At 29.0% G+C, this 16,254-nt stretch overlaps 1 protein-coding gene across 1 annotated transcript in view; it reads left to right on the top strand.

Annotated features, from left to right (window-relative positions):
- The window catches only part of LOC110283119 (uncharacterized), a 320,471-nt gene extending 304,514 nt beyond the window's left edge, over positions 1-15,957 (top strand). The window contains exons 4-7 of the mRNA XM_071188214.2: positions 4,109-4,201; positions 4,293-4,352; positions 8,048-8,122; positions 14,538-15,957. Of these exons, the coding sequence (XP_071044315.1) occupies positions 4,109-4,201; positions 4,293-4,352; positions 8,048-8,122; positions 14,538-14,807 (498 nt within the window). The 3' untranslated portion in view covers positions 14,808-15,957. The remainder of the gene's footprint in view (positions 1-4,108; positions 4,202-4,292; positions 4,353-8,047; positions 8,123-14,537) is intronic.
- The last annotated feature ends 297 nt before the right edge of the window (positions 15,958-16,254 follow it).

Genomic DNA, 16,254 nt, shown 5'->3' with positions numbered 1-16,254 from the left:
TATTTAATTCTCCTAAAGTATGCTTTTTAAATGCTTTTAAGTAAGCTTTTTAATTATAATATGAATTGTATGTGGTATACTCGTATACATTTCGTATTTCTTAAATATATTACATATATACCTTCTCTTTTTCTTTCCGTTTTTATACTCTTCGCTTTAACCGAGTTTTTGAGTTATCCGAGTTTGTTACGGTCCCCATTAACTCGGATAATCGGGACTCTACTGTATGTTTAAATATAAAAGTATTACATATAAATTCGTGCAAATCATGTAATTATTAAAAAAAACTACGCTGTCTCTAATAATTTGATCTAATTATTATAATATACTAATATAATGCTTGATATTACAAATATTCGAATTTATACAATATATCGTCTGATTTAGCCTATCGTCGAATTTATATTATAGATCGTCGAATTTACCATCAATTTAATCAATTGATGCACGAACGTTGACAAGTCCAAACCGGTTTCAGTTGCGCAAAAACAATAAAGCTGTGTAGTATCACTTGATAATTGAGATTTCACATAGAATCTTATAGTGCGTCTAATAAATTGGCCACGGACTGTAGGTTTATTCAAAATTAATTTAAACCATTAAAATAACATTCATTCCAGTAGAAATTACGGTTTAAAGTAGGGTGCACCATCCATAAAATCCATTTTTATTGCAAAATATAATACCGTAACCATAATTTGATCCAGAATTATTTATACTATAAAGAAGTTGGCAGCAATTCTAGTAAGCATTTTTATCTTAAAATAAAAAACGCTTAATTGCTATAAATTGCTGCTCAAAATTGTAAAAAAAAATTTGTGACAAGCTGTGAATATGAAAAATCGTGCCAGCATACAAGAAAGCATGTCATCTATTTTATGTTAATTAAAATTAAATTTTTTATCATCATTAATTCACAATGAAAGTTTCAAGATTTATAGAATTCCACTAAGCTTTTATAAGCGTTAGTAAACGACTCAAATTAATTTTTAATGTTACGTAAATAAATGACGTAAAAAAAACTGCTTTTAAATCTGATCTGTTAGACTTTTAAAAAAAAAGGTTTACTTATTTTAAAGCATCTTAAGTGATTGCGCCGAATTTGATAGAAATTTTTTTTGTATTTTCATTTCTCAAATTTCCTCCCTTTTTTAGCATTTTCTACCCTAATAATTTATTTTCAAACTTGTATTTACTATAAGTAGGATTTAAAAATTCTTTTATATGATAAGAATGGAGTAGTTCTCTACACTGACGATTCTTTTACTAGATTCTCATAGATTTTAGCAACCTACTTAATTGAGAAGGCTAAAAAGACTTTCTTGCAAAAGTAAAAATTTTGATTACCTTGACATTGTAAAAAAATCAAATAAGCATTAATCAATTTGTTAGAAGTGAAAATTAAATTTAAATTAAATTTTCGACGTAATAAAATATATGCGTATCATATTTTGTATCAAGTAGTCTCAAATATATGTGAACTTGAAATTAAGAACTGATTAGTTAGTTTATTTTTTTTAAATTTGACAAATTAATTAAGAACTGATTAATTAATTTTCACGAAAATGTAATCAGGATGATTAAATTCGACATCTCATCGAATTGTCTTTTTTAGTGTAATAATAAATTAGGATTGTAATAAATTGTTCCCTGTTAATTAAATTTATGGGAATAATTCACACCGAGAAAAAAAATTGTACGCTCAAAACTACCAGAATATAGTAAATTTACCGCTTTTCTGAGTGTATCGGAGCATCAGATAGCACAGTAATTGGTAAATATTTTGGCAAAATTAACAATGAAATATGGTTTTATAAAATACGATAAAATTTGGTAATTTTATCATGATACTTTAGAGCATGGCATAAAAACAATTAATTCGGTCACATTTACTTGTCAGTTTTGTATTTTTACTAAATGTGTGCCATTCAGAACTATAATTGTGAAAACCAGACTCTTCAGAAAACCGTAAGTATATAAACAGAAAAATTACCAAATGAATAATTTAAACATCGTAAATTTTGGTTTTATTAACCAGAATTATAATTTTCTTACCAGAAATGTTATAGCCCTTCAGTGCGATAATTTTACCAGAACTTTATTCTCCGTATAAGTTTTGAATGCGTTGAAATAGTTTTCGCATTACAGTTACACGAAAACCAGCTCATGTATCGGGTTTGTAATATAACTAAGTTCCATTTAGATCTGTTAACTTAAATCATAGATTTTCATTAAATCAAGCTTTTATCTCCTTAAATAGTCATTAAATCAAGTAAACTATTTATTATAATTCTGAATAATTTATTTATGTTAATTGTTTACCCCATGGTTAATAGCTATTTAATACAATAAATTATTTGTTGTCTATAATAGTTATTTTATAAAGTTAATCCTTTGCCACCATACCATGTATTATATTTCTATTTTTAATGTATTTTATTAAAAATAAATAATCTATCTATCTATCTATCTATCTATCTATCTATCTATATATATATATATATATATATATATATATATATATATATATATATATATATATATATATATATATATATATATATATATATATATATATATATATAAATTAGACGCACTGTAAGATTTCATGTAAAATTTTAATTATCAGGTAATACTGTACAACCTTACTGTTTCTTAGGCTGCTGAAACCGGTTTGCACTTGTTTATGTTCGTGCATCAATTGGTTAACACTGTAATGCAATACGTTAAAAATAAATACTAATTGGAAGTATATGAAAAATCTCTTGAATTAAAACCCATTACATGTTTGTTTAAATATAAAAGTATTGCTTATAAATTCGTGCAAAACATGCAATTATTAAAACACTACAGTGCAGTTAATAATTTGGTACAATTATTATAATATACTATTATAATGACATTTAAATAGATGCTCCTAGAAACATTAGAATTCCAAATAATTAGTTTATTTATATTAAAAATAAAATCATTTCTTTTATCGTATAAATCAACAAAGCAGATATTTTCATCTTTAATAGTAACCAAATCCAAAAAATTGAAATTAACATTATCATCATGATTACGAATCAATATTAATTCCTCAGGGTAAATATCATTTAATAAAATAGTATAATCTTGAAAATTAAAGATAATTAAGTCATCAATATATCTAAAAACAAATTTAATGCTAAGAGTATAATTTTTTTCATAATAATGGAAAAATAAGTTAGCTAAGAGAGATGAATAATTAGATCCTTGTGGTATTCCATCAATTTGAAGAAAAATATCCTTTCCATTGTTAAGATAATTATTAAAAAGACGAAAATTAATCAGAATTTCCCAATAATCAAAATCGCAACAAAGTATATTTTTAAAATCATAGTAATAATTCAAAAGAACATCTTTTAGTTTAGAAAGGGGAATGCTATTGAAAAGATCCTGGAAATCAAAAGTCGCAATAGAATTGATTTTATTATGTTTAATGAATTCTAAAATCGGTTGATTATTAGTGATAATCCAAGAGAAACCTTCTTTTGAAATATTGTTAATAATTTTATTTAAGTAGTTACAGAAAATAGTGCCAGGTTTAGTTAGATATGTATTAGATCCACATGTGATAGTTCTAAATTTAACAGGAATTTTATGAAATTTAGAACTGATAATTAAGTAAGGAAATTGTATATTGCTAATTTTAATTTTTAATCTCTTATATAAAGCTAAAAATTTTTTTAATGACATTATTATTTTTGAAATTACTAAGTTTAAAATTTTTACTATTTTTTAATTCCGTATTTAAAAGTTCAGCATAGAATTTTTTACAGAAGATTGCATAGTTATTGTTAGCTTTGTCTATGGGAGTAATTAAAAAAAAATTTTAAAGTTCCTTAATTGATTGAACAATATTAGAAAAATTTGTTGGAGTGTTACTCTTATTTAAATTATCCTTATTATTGAAAACAAGGTTTTTAAAGTAATAATTAAAGTAATATATATTTATATGTATATATATATATATATATATATATATATATATATATATATATATATATATATATATATATATATATATATATATATTGTCTAAGCAATGATTGAATAGATTTTAATGAAATACATCTCTAATTAGAACAATAGGTTTCTTCTATTGCCTTGGACAGTTGCAGTAGCTATGACAACATTGATAGATGTGATGGTTTCTTTTTATCTCATTCGAGACGCTGTAAGTATTTTATTATACTCATTAATTATGAACATCAATACTATTATTTGAAATTACTAATTTGTATCAATGACAAACATTTTGTTTTCAGATCACAGAACCTTTTCTTGCAGTTGTTTTCGTCACTGATGTTCTAATTTGTGCTGTCAACGTAAGATTTTATTTTTATGCTTTTTGCAAAATCAATATTTTTTCTTTTCGTTATACTGATAAAAATACTGAAATTTTTACTTTAATTTTATATTTAGTAAGTATTTAGTTTTCATTGAAATCTAAAAGACTTCGACAGCGTTTAGCAATAAAAGGTATGTCTTCATAATATTAATACATTTTAGTTGATATCGAAGCCTTTAATCAAAATACATATGCTTCTGAAAAAATGTAAGTATTTATTTCATATTATCGAAATGCTTTGTGTCCATTCTGTACGTTATCTTTAATAAAGAAGTAATAATTAAAGCTGGAATAATTTTCTAAAAATTAAGCTGCTTCTCTAAATAGCGTAACTGCCATGCTGTTGTTGTCGGTCATTAAGGCAGAGGAGGGGAATGATTGTTCTTGTTTTCCAGTGGCCAAGTATCTATGGCCAAGTATTCTACTTCTGCCATACCTATGCTTCACACCCTTTTATAGAGCGGACCTATTCATACATCCATTCATTCATCCACAGAGCGTAGTTTTGACCTGAACCAGAGAACGATCAATCTCAGTACCCCCAGAAGTATAATTTGTTATGGGAAAGTGGAGGACTTCGCGACCCGACAGATTTAACGTGCACCAGTCACCATTTACCACGCGGGGAGTGTTCGGCCGGCTGGATTTGAGCTCCCATTCTTACGAACGTGAGTCCAGCGGCGTAACTGCCATAAAATTTGAAAATGCCGTTAAAATCCTGTTATTAATAACTCATAGTGAAGAGTGAAAAAAATCTTTATATATAGAATATATGAAATGAAGTATATACATAATTCCAAAACATAACACCGCTAAAGGGAAAATGTAAATCAAAACGACAGCATAGTAATGTTCCGTCAGTACTTTCCATTTTTGTGAAATATTTTTATGCTGGTTGTCAAATAAAATATATATAACTATATTCATAAAACATTCCGTTTTACTTCTGTAAAATAGATGCCTCTTTGTAAAAGTTAATTTTCACTGTAATTTTTTACTAAATGTGAAGAATATTTCTTTTCCACAATTTCTCAGGGCTGTCCCTTATTTTACTGTTCCTTGCTATAAATAAATCAAATAATGTTATCCAGGTGAAATATTTAGGTGAAATATTTGAGCAAAAAAATCTGCAGATAGGTAAAAAATAATTTTCGTAGTTACTGTATCTCCTACTATATGTTCATTTATTGATTTAGATTTAATAATCCATTTAAGGGCTACTTGAAAAAATTGTTATTATGCCTAACTACACTGAGAAAAAAAATTATGATAGAAACTACCAGAATCTAAAAAAATCTTCCGTGTTTCTAGCTCTATGAAGCTTGGTACTTTTGTACCGAAGTGCTTTGGTAATGATTTTGGCAAAGTTAAGAATTAAATATGGTTTTATTATCTGTGATAAAATTTTATCATTAAACCCTTGTATGGCATAAAAAACATTTATTTAGTTATGTATATTTTACTAAATTTATGGTAAAAAGAATTATAATTATAAAACTCGGAATTTCCGATTAACGGTTACCATATGAGGGGAAAAATAATCAAATGAATGGTTCAAATACCGTATTTTTTTTTACATTTTTGTACAGAATTGTAGTTATTTAAATCATTACTATAAAGTACGGTAATTTAACCAATTTTTCTTCTCCATAGACAAAATACAATTTTTTTCAGATTTTATCAGTTCTGTCACTTTCATAAGCATTTTCAAAAGTACCCTTTACATAAATTAATATAAAAATTGGTTTCTTAATAATAATTGGTAATATTTTGCTTTTTATTTTCAAATTTCTCACCATTTTCTTTATAACCAGAAATAAAAACAAATTATAAAATTTTATACACATAACGTGCTTTAAAATTCTTCTTTTAAATAACTATGATCTGAATACAAAGACCATGGTATTTTTTTACTTTGACTTTAAACATTTATTTTAAAAGCTCAAAACTGACAGAATATCAATAAGGCATTTTGTATTCATACCAAGCAAATTTTATTTCTCTCAAGAATTAAATTACCATTTTCTTTTCAAAAAAAGATATTAACCTCTTCGGGAATAGATTTAAATACGCGATAGGATAATTTCAAAAAACGCAATACTCAAATAGAGCTTATATTACTTTATATAAGCTGAACTGTATTTTTCTTAAAAATGCCAAATAATTATAGACTTGAACATATAGTTGTATTAACCTTATCAAGATCAACCCTATCAAGCCGAAGTATAGTTTTTTATTTTTTTAAGAAAAACTGTTCTAAACTTGGACATATTAGAGAAGAGATAGCTAATCTATTGTTCAGGCTCTGAAAAATTGTTCTAAGATAAACTTGTGGAAGAGTTACTATTTTGGCGAAAAATGTCTAGCTGGTGTACACATTATACAGCAATATTTTTTAGAGGACCTGAAGATATTCTCTCTATTTTTATTTTGAATGCTTTCCTAATTTTGTAATGGATTGTAAAATATTAGTTTTCGAATACATAAATCAAGATCTTATTAAGCCGAAGTATAGTTTTTTTCTGTTTTTAAACTGTTCCAAACTTTGAAGAATACATTAGGGTAGAGATAGCTAGACCATTGTTCAGGCTGCGAAAAATTGTTCAAAGAAAAACTTGTAGAAGGGTTACCTTTTTGGCGAAAAATGTCCAGCTGACGTTCACATTATACAGCAATCTTTTTTAGAGTACCTGAAGATATTCTCCTTATTTTTATTTTGAATGCTTTCCCAATTTTATTAGGGATTGTAAAATATTAGTTTCCGTATAAACTACTTTTAATTGCTTAATCATAAAAGCCAATAATATTAAATAAATATGATTTTACCAAATAATGAAATAAAAATTAGAATTTTTTGTATCGAAGATACATTTAAAAGTATGTAAAATGTAAAGAAAAATTAATAATGCAATTTGTTATTAAAAAGAACCATTTACTTTACAGAAAATATTAACTTTTTATTAGTATGAGGAAGAAGTATTAATCCAAGTTCGGTTCAATGGGTTAGATTGTCTGGGAGCTAAAGATGCACAATTTACCTTGTCTGGGAAAAGATGCACAACTCTGAACACATTGTCCTCATCACGAAATTGTGGAAGCTAACCTCCATGACCCCTTGGTCAGCAACTAGCTGTTGTGGGAATGCTTTACTTTTATCTCTTATCATAAATCCATATTTTATTGCAAATTTTCCCAATATCATTACCTCAACGTAGATTTAAATATTTTTTGACGTAATTAAATAATTCACCTTCTACTTTTCTACCTTTATCACTTATTTTGAATCATTTTATTGCAAATTTTCCCAAAATCATTACCTCAGTGTATATTTAAGTATTTTTGGCGTAATTAAATAATTCACCTTCTACTTTTATCAATTATTATAAATCCATATTTTATTGAATATTTTCTCAAAATCATTACCTCAGTGTAGATTTAAATATTTTTTTACGTAATTAACTAATTCACCTTCTACTTTTCTACTTTTATCACTTATTATAAATCCATATTTTATTGCAAATTTTCCAAAAATCATTACCTCAGTGTAGATTTAAATACTTTTTGACGAAATTAAGTAATTCACCTTCCATTCTTATGAAAAATTGCTGGTTGTACTACGTTATCTCTTGAAATATTTAACGGACAATCTTATTTATTTATTTTTATTATTAGGTATATGCTCTTCTTTGTGTTCTGTCTCAGTACCAAGAATACAAACTTGGATTGGGAAGGAACAATGCTGCACAGGTGAGTAATCTCGCAATATTCCGTTGCATCTGAATCATTTACCGATCACTATTTATTATTTAGAAATTCAACTGAAATCTAGAATCACCTTATAGCAAACTTTTCTGTAAAGGTCAGTGAGGTTAAACATTAAGGGACACGATATTGAAAGATGATTATTATAAATGCCTTTTACTTTCAGCCGGTAGCTGAGAGTAAAAGGCATTTATAATAATCACCTTTCGCCGGTAGCTGAGTGGTAGAGCTTCGCGCTCCCGTGCAACTGGTCCTGGGTTCGATCCTCGGGCCGGGCAAGGTTGACTCATCCTTTCATCCCTTCAGCAGTTCGATAAATGAGTACCAAGCATGCTTGGGAACTAAACACTGAGGGTTCAGCATTCAGTTGACCACCTGACCGGCACATCTGCTCCTGCACCCCATAGCCCAAGGTCAAGAAAACTGAGATGGGCACGTAGGCCTTGGCCCTACTGTCGCGCCACTGAGTTTCGTTTTAATTTCAAGCGGTTTTTGATATTTTTAATTCTCGTGTCCGCCATGATTGACTGCGAGAACCGTTCTTCATATTTTATAATCGTTATATACTTTATAAAAACTTAATAATATATATATATATATATATATATATATATATATATATATATATATATATATATATATATATATATATATATATATATATATTATATTGTAGTTATTGCTAAATCCCGTCTTCGTCTTAAAATCGCGAAGTCTAATACGATATACTGGTGCTTAAACAGTAGTTTTGCTTTAATTGAAAGCGAAAATGCTTCGCTAATTTTATACATTAATGGAGATTTATCCTGAACTTGTTCAATGCTCATAGAGAAATCAACTTACGATGAATCTTCTTCGATTTACTGTTTTGTGAAAATATTGTACGAATTAAATGGAATCCGTTTTACCTCACCATAAAATGATCGACAATTTATACGATGGAAAGAAACTAGAGTGCGGATTACAGTTTGTGTTTTGAATCGATTAAGTGATTTATGCAAAACAGGAAGTGGATATTTTCTCTTCCCACCTCTTATGTTGTGATTTTTCGAAGAGATATTTTATTTGGGAAATGCGTGTCGATTTAGGAACGGTCTTCTTCAATGTGTTTTAGATTGTGATTGACGATGCATTTAAAGAAAATATTCTTTTTCTTCACTTTTTGTCGCTGCGTAGGACTTAAGGAGTGTAAATGATCATACGGGGTGATAATGATAAGATAATTTGACGTGAAAATATTTCAATTCAATCTACATGTGAGACATTATTTTATTCATTTAAGAATTTTTTTTTCTTTACTTTAGCATGAATAAGGATTTTTCTGGTTATTTTTTTATCTGATTATTGATTTCTTCTATTATTGAATTTGATTTTATTTTGCTGTTTTTGATTTCAGAGAATTTTTTCAAAGGGAAAGGGGCGAAGTTTTTTTAGAAAATTTGAACAGTTTAAAACTTTTGCCAACAGAAACTTTTTTTTAAAATTTGTCACATAAATTGGGAAATTAAATGAAGTAAGCTTATCCTAATATTGTAGGCAATAATGCTTTCAATGATAGAAACTTGTTAAACCAGCATTGTCTAAAACTAACTTGTCTAAGAAACTTGAAACTCAAATTGCTAATTATGATGAAGCTGTTAAAAAGGTCAAACTCTTTCAAGAAGTTGAAATTTCAACTGGCATTTTGAAATCTGATAAACAATCAACAGATAGGTTAGAGCTTTCCCTTGAGATAAAAACGTTGAAAGAAGAATTGTCTTCTTTAAAGAACAAAAGTTCATTGAAGAAAAAATTTTACTCCGATTCCGGATTTTTTAAGCATCAACATCATAAGAATTTTCAAACTCGCATGCATTTTCACAATAATAATAAATATGATAATCGATGCAAAAGTAATAACAGTTACAGATATGAACTTACCAATAATAATAGACAAAAATAATGTGCTTTTTGTTTAAAATGTAATCATTTTTATAAAGAATGTCTTATCAAGTATATTTGTATATGTTCAAGTACACGTACTTGTGGCGAAACTACCACTATAAATATTAAATACCAATCACTTGCATATAAGACATGTTAACTTGATTCGCTCAGGAGGTACCTTTTGATAGATGAAGGTTGACATGGTCGATAATAAAATCCCCTTCAATGGTGACCCGGACGTGATATGAACTTGCCAACAATGATGGATGGTCCACATTAAACAGTTGATTTGCTTAAAACTATACTGCTCAAAGAAAAAACATCCAATGATGAAAATGAAGTCTTCCGTTCAATAAACAATATGAAGGGAAAAATAATGAGCGAAATGCTGTAAAAAATAGAAGAAAAAAAATATGAGCAAAATGCTATGAGCAAAAAATGAAGAAAAAATTTATTGAGCAAAAATTATATAAAAATAAATAAACAGCATTAATCAACTAATGGTATTTGCTCATCGAATTCTATGAAAGATAAATTCGAAGGGGAGTAACGTTGCGTAACTACCACTAAAAATATTAAATACCAATTCCCTAATGTATAAGATATGCTAACTTGATTCCGTCAAGAGATACCTTTTGATAGATGAAGGTTGACATGGTCGACAATAAAATCCCCTACGCCACATACTAAATCCTATCAAAGATAATACATATTAGGTTTATGAACCAGAATTTAATAACGATTTCATTCAAACATTCCCATCTCTTTATCAGTTTAAAAAAAGATTGAAACTTCGTTGTTTAGTAAACACTCTACCAAATTCAATTTTTATATTTTTATGGAAAAATTTTCTGACTCAAATGTGCGTCTAAACAAAAGTCAGACTGTTGGTAAATTGTTTCACCCTTCTTGGGTTCAAAATAAAGATTCAACTAAGGTAGAAGTTTCTGAACTGGTGAATTTAATTCAAGCTTGTCAGGAAATTTTAAATAAGCTTAAAAACAAACTTAAGCCTGAATATTTTCCTCTATATCAACTTGAAACTTCAGAACAAAATATTATTCACTTAATATTATTGAGAAATTATGCAAATTTCTTAAATATTAAGTACTTAAGGCCATAGAGATTAAATTATACCTAATGTATCCTTAAGTCATAACATTTCCTTTCCTAATACCCAAGTCATTAGAAAGTTAAGTTAAAAGACCGTTAAATGAAATGAAAGCAGCTAATATAACTGAAAATCTAATAGTGAATAATCATGTCCTCTTGTTTTAGTTTAAGAAAAGGATACCAATGCCGATGGTAAGCCAAAACATAGGTCTGCATTGGACCTTAGATTATTCAATAAAGCTATTAAATGTTCGGCCTACCCACCTCTGAAGTTTTCTACAATCTATAACCTATGTAACTTTAAATATTTCAGCTCACAGGACTTACTTAGGGTGGATTAGCAAATCAAATAGCCTACTTAGAGATCTATAGCTTATAATTGCATTTACCACTCCTTTTGTCTCATTTAAAACTAGAAGACTAGTCTTCGGATTTAAAACAGCATTTCAACCTTTCATGAATTCTCTCTTAGATGAACTAAACTTCACATCTCAGGAATATTTTCCAGTTAAAGTGATTTAGTCATTGAAGCAAATAGCTTTGAAGAAACAATTGAAAAATTGACTAAGCTTCTTGCGTTTTAGCTCAATACAATATTACCCTTTCTCCCGAAAAAAACTTTAATTTCAACAAGAGTAGTATAGACCTCTTTAGGTTTCCATATTGAAGCCCTAGATATGACCCAAATTAAATCAAATCTTGTTAAATAACTTATTTTCCTATTTCAAAATATAAACAACTTCAATAATTTGTAGGTGTTTGTGGCTACTACCGCCATCTAATTCCTTGTTACGCAACCTTTATTCAACCGTTAATAAATTTAACCACTTCAAAACCAACATTTGATAGGACTGAAACTCCTCCAAATTTTTTCAAAAAACTAAGAACAATTTTCTTTAATCATTCTCTTGGACGCTTTCCTCATTAGGATAAATATTTTTGCCTTAATACTGACGCTTCAATCCATGGGATTTCTGCTATTGTATTCCAAAAATTTGATAAAAATTTATTGCCTATTTCTTACTTTAGTGAAAGCTTAAAGTCATCAGAAAAATGATACCAAGCTCTTAAGTTAGAACTTTTAGCCTTGTATAAAAGTGTTTAGCATTTAAACATTATTTGCACAATCATAAATTTGCAGAGTTGACTAATACCAAACCTATAACTAAATATAAACATACAGTTAGATCAACTGATGTAACTACTCTTTGGTTAATGATTTTCAGTGAATACTCAATTAAATTTGTTCACATTGCTGGAAAAACAAAATATTTCAGAAGATTTTCGGTCTGGACGGTAAAAAAAACCCACCTGCCTTTATGTTAAAAACAAACCCAGAACTTGTTAGCTTAAAGAATGAAATATTACCCTCTCATACAAATACTAGTTCTCAAGCCCAGAAACTTTTCTAATATGCCATAATTCACTGTCTATAGATTCCTTGAAAACAATAATACCTTTCTGGAACTACAGGTAAATGATCAAGCCCTTTCAAAAATAATTGATTATTTAATCCTGAAAAAATCAGTAAAAGGTATCAAAATTTTTATATAGATCCTCGAAATAGACTTTATTGTTATAAGGATGGGTACAATCGAAATAGGATAATATTTATACCTGTCTTTTTGAAATCTAAACTACTTACTTACTTAAAGTTCATGATCATTTTATAAATACAATTAAGACTTATGATTTTCTTCGACAGAGATACTTCTGGAGGAGTATCTTTACAGATACTGTTAGTTTCGAGTATTCTTGTCATATATGCATTAATGGTGAAAATCATACTTGCCTTCACACCCTCTACAACCAACTCTTATTTCAATTCCTCCTGGAGAGTTGATATCTATGGACATTTTACGACCTTCAACAAATAATCAATATATTCTAACCGTTATTGATCCATTTTCTACTCATCACTTGTTACGACCTCTATTGCTACTGATCCTCTAACACTAAATCACTACTTATGCTGTAACTGATTACCTATTTCCATATATTTCTGTGTTTGGTTGACCAAGTTGTAGACTAAAAGATTTGGAGCTCAATTTACCGTTGAGGTATTTGATTTTAGGAGTTAAACTCATTCATATATCTATAGGACATACACAAGCTAATTCGAAATCTGAGAGAATTAGCACCTCAATTAATTCTATGATTAACTGTTTACTGCGATAGATTTCATTATTTAAGGATGTAAAAGCTTCTTGGTAGCTTCTAGGATTTAGAAGCTTCTTGGAGAATAAAAACATCCAGTCTATTCGTGGCCTTACGGAGAAAAGATCAAAACAACCAGAATATGGCAAAATTTGCCGCGTTTATGACCCTAAGGCAGTGTTTTCCAAACTTATGACTTTTGTGTACCCTTTCTAAATGCTTCGTATCGTTGTGTACCACTAATAAAAAATGAATGTATTTTTTAAAAATATGTTGTTTTTTTTGGTACAAATTTTTGTTAATAAGTTTATTTGCATCAGTGAGAAGGATGATATTGTTATTGTTGTGATAAAAAAAAATGCACAAAAGTAAAAAATCACAACTGGCTGTTGACGCCACTAATTACTAACTGTTAACTCCGCGAAAAATAGCCGGCAGAAAAATACGTAATCGTAAGTTTTCATGGATAGCTTTGCTTTTAAATAAAAAATTTTGAAATTTTCGTTTGTTGCAAGATATTTCGCTTAAGAACGCGTACCACCAATTAACTGTTCCCGTACCCCTGGGGGTACGAGTACCATACTTTAGGAAACACTGCCCTATGGGAACACAGAAAATCCATGTAATTTTCCCCCAAATGCTTTTAGTTATGAATTTCGTAAAATTAACTAAAATATTGTTTTATAGTATGTAATAAAAATTTATGATGCCTTAAAGCACATACAAACCATTTCTTCTGTTAAATTTACTTTTCAGTTCTGTACTTTTAGTTAAATGTGTGGTAATAAGAACTATAATTTTCGGCAAACCGTTACCATATAAGCAGAGACATTAGTAAATTTATGATTTAATTAACGTATATTTCGGATTTATTAACCGGAATTAAGAGGGTCTTTTTTACCAGAAATTTCTCTACCATACAGAACGGTAATTTTTGCAAGAATTTTTTTTTCGTGCATCTCTCATCATTGCCAACAATGTGTTTTGAAGAGAATTTGTACTTGAATCTTCTTGGTAATCAAATAAAATGTCTTTTCTATAGTTCGTTGTTATAGTTAAAATGTCTTTTCTATAGTTCGAAGGATAAGAAATCAATATCAAATCGAAAACCAATCCCTTGGGACCTCACTTCGTTGAAATTAATCAATATTTGCTCATATATTTCTTTTATTTTATGAAATAATTAAAATAACTGCTTTTACAGCCTCGTGATCTGGAAGCGGCAGCTCCACAACCACGCAAACCACAGGTTACAAGTTCGATTACTGATGATGTTTCAACTACTGCTCTATTGCCACCCTCTTCTACTTCACCAATGAAAGCTGGACCGGTCATCATAACTCAAAAGTTTATCAGTACTGAGTTGACCACGATATCAGAAGAAGTTCATTCCGTCAGTCCATCATCACCAAAAGAACTCTGCACATCTTTCATCGACAGTAAAGCGACAGATGCTCTTCAAAGTGAGATATAAAAATACCCAAAAGGAATCTCCTAATTTCATTAAATGATATTCTTTTTAGTTTAATTCCAAATACGAGCTGAAAAACTTTTATTTATTACAATCAAAATTTGATCTTACTTGTTTCTATCAGAGAATGTGTTTTCGTAAAGGCCAATGTTAAGCTTATTTACTTGGTTAACTTACCAGAATAAATTTTCACATAAAAATTAACATTTGATGCCGATTTATGTTCTTTAATTTATCTGATAGAGCATTTTCACTCTTATAACTGGATCTTGATGGGGAACAACACAGTCAAATTTGAGAAAAACGGAGGAAATTTTTTGGCATTTTTTTATTGTTTATCGTTTTAAGATTATTATACCAAGGTAATAAATTGAACTTCGTAAAAATTTGAAAGTTGCAACAATATATACTTATAGAACAAGCGACGCAGAAAGCGCTATGACATACATGACCAAGTGTTGTTGTTGTTCATTTGCGTTGCACTAGAGTTACTCAATGGGCTATTGGCGACGGTTTGGGAAATATCCCTGAGGATGATCCAAACACATGACATTTCAATTTTGATCCTCTTCAGAGGAGATGGCAGCCCCGCTTCGGTAACCCGACGACCTGCATGCGCAGTCGGGAACTTTAAGGTAGAACAGTTTAACTAGGACCAATACCGCACACCCTCGGTCCCTGTGCAGACTGATCCAAGTGGTCACTTACCCGCATACGACTGCAACCAGTGATGCTTGACTTCGGTAATCTGCTGGGAACCGTGTCTTAACGATAAGTCCACTGCGGGGCACATGAACAAGTGAATTTGGTGTAATGTTTGAACACTCCTATCAAAAAGTTTTAGTAAAATACTATCATTTTAACTATTTAATTGAAATAATTTGTTTAAATTATGCAAGAAAAATGAATTAATGGTACTTTCAATATGAATAGTTGCAACTAATTTAGCTGTAATATTTCAAATAAAGGTGGCAAAAGTTTATTGACAGTTTTGGAACAATTATAAATACATGTAGGCCTAGCAGCCAAAGAATTTGCGCAAAATAAAGATAACTGCAAAATTTCGACACCTACTCTGAAAACATATGATGTGTCAGAGGAGGGAAAATCGACAAGAAAAAGGGGTAAACCTAACACTTGAAACTGCTGAAAATGATGAAGAAGAAAATCTTATGGATCTGGTATGATGCATTATAATTTGTTGTAAAATTCCATATATTTATATGGATTTCTAATCATAAAACTTTGAACGTAATTCACTCAAAACTCTGTTTCCTTTACTTGCTGTATCTCTAAACAGTGCAAATATCAACCAATTTACTTTAAATTTTGACATCATGTTCACAATAAATATAGCTTTCGTTGGATGCAAGGATTTTTTTATTTGGGATGAATGGTATTGAATATACCACGAAAATGTAAATTATTTTATGTCATTTTTGGATGATTT

This window comes from Parasteatoda tepidariorum, chromosome 12, assembly GCF_982258835.1.
Source record: "Parasteatoda tepidariorum strain Cologne lab strain chromosome 12, Ptep-v5.0, whole genome shotgun sequence".
NCBI lineage: Eukaryota > Metazoa > Arthropoda > Arachnida > Araneae > Theridiidae > Parasteatoda > Parasteatoda tepidariorum.
The sequence above is the reverse complement of the archived record's forward strand: the minus strand, read 5'-3'. Positions and strand labels throughout refer to the sequence as shown.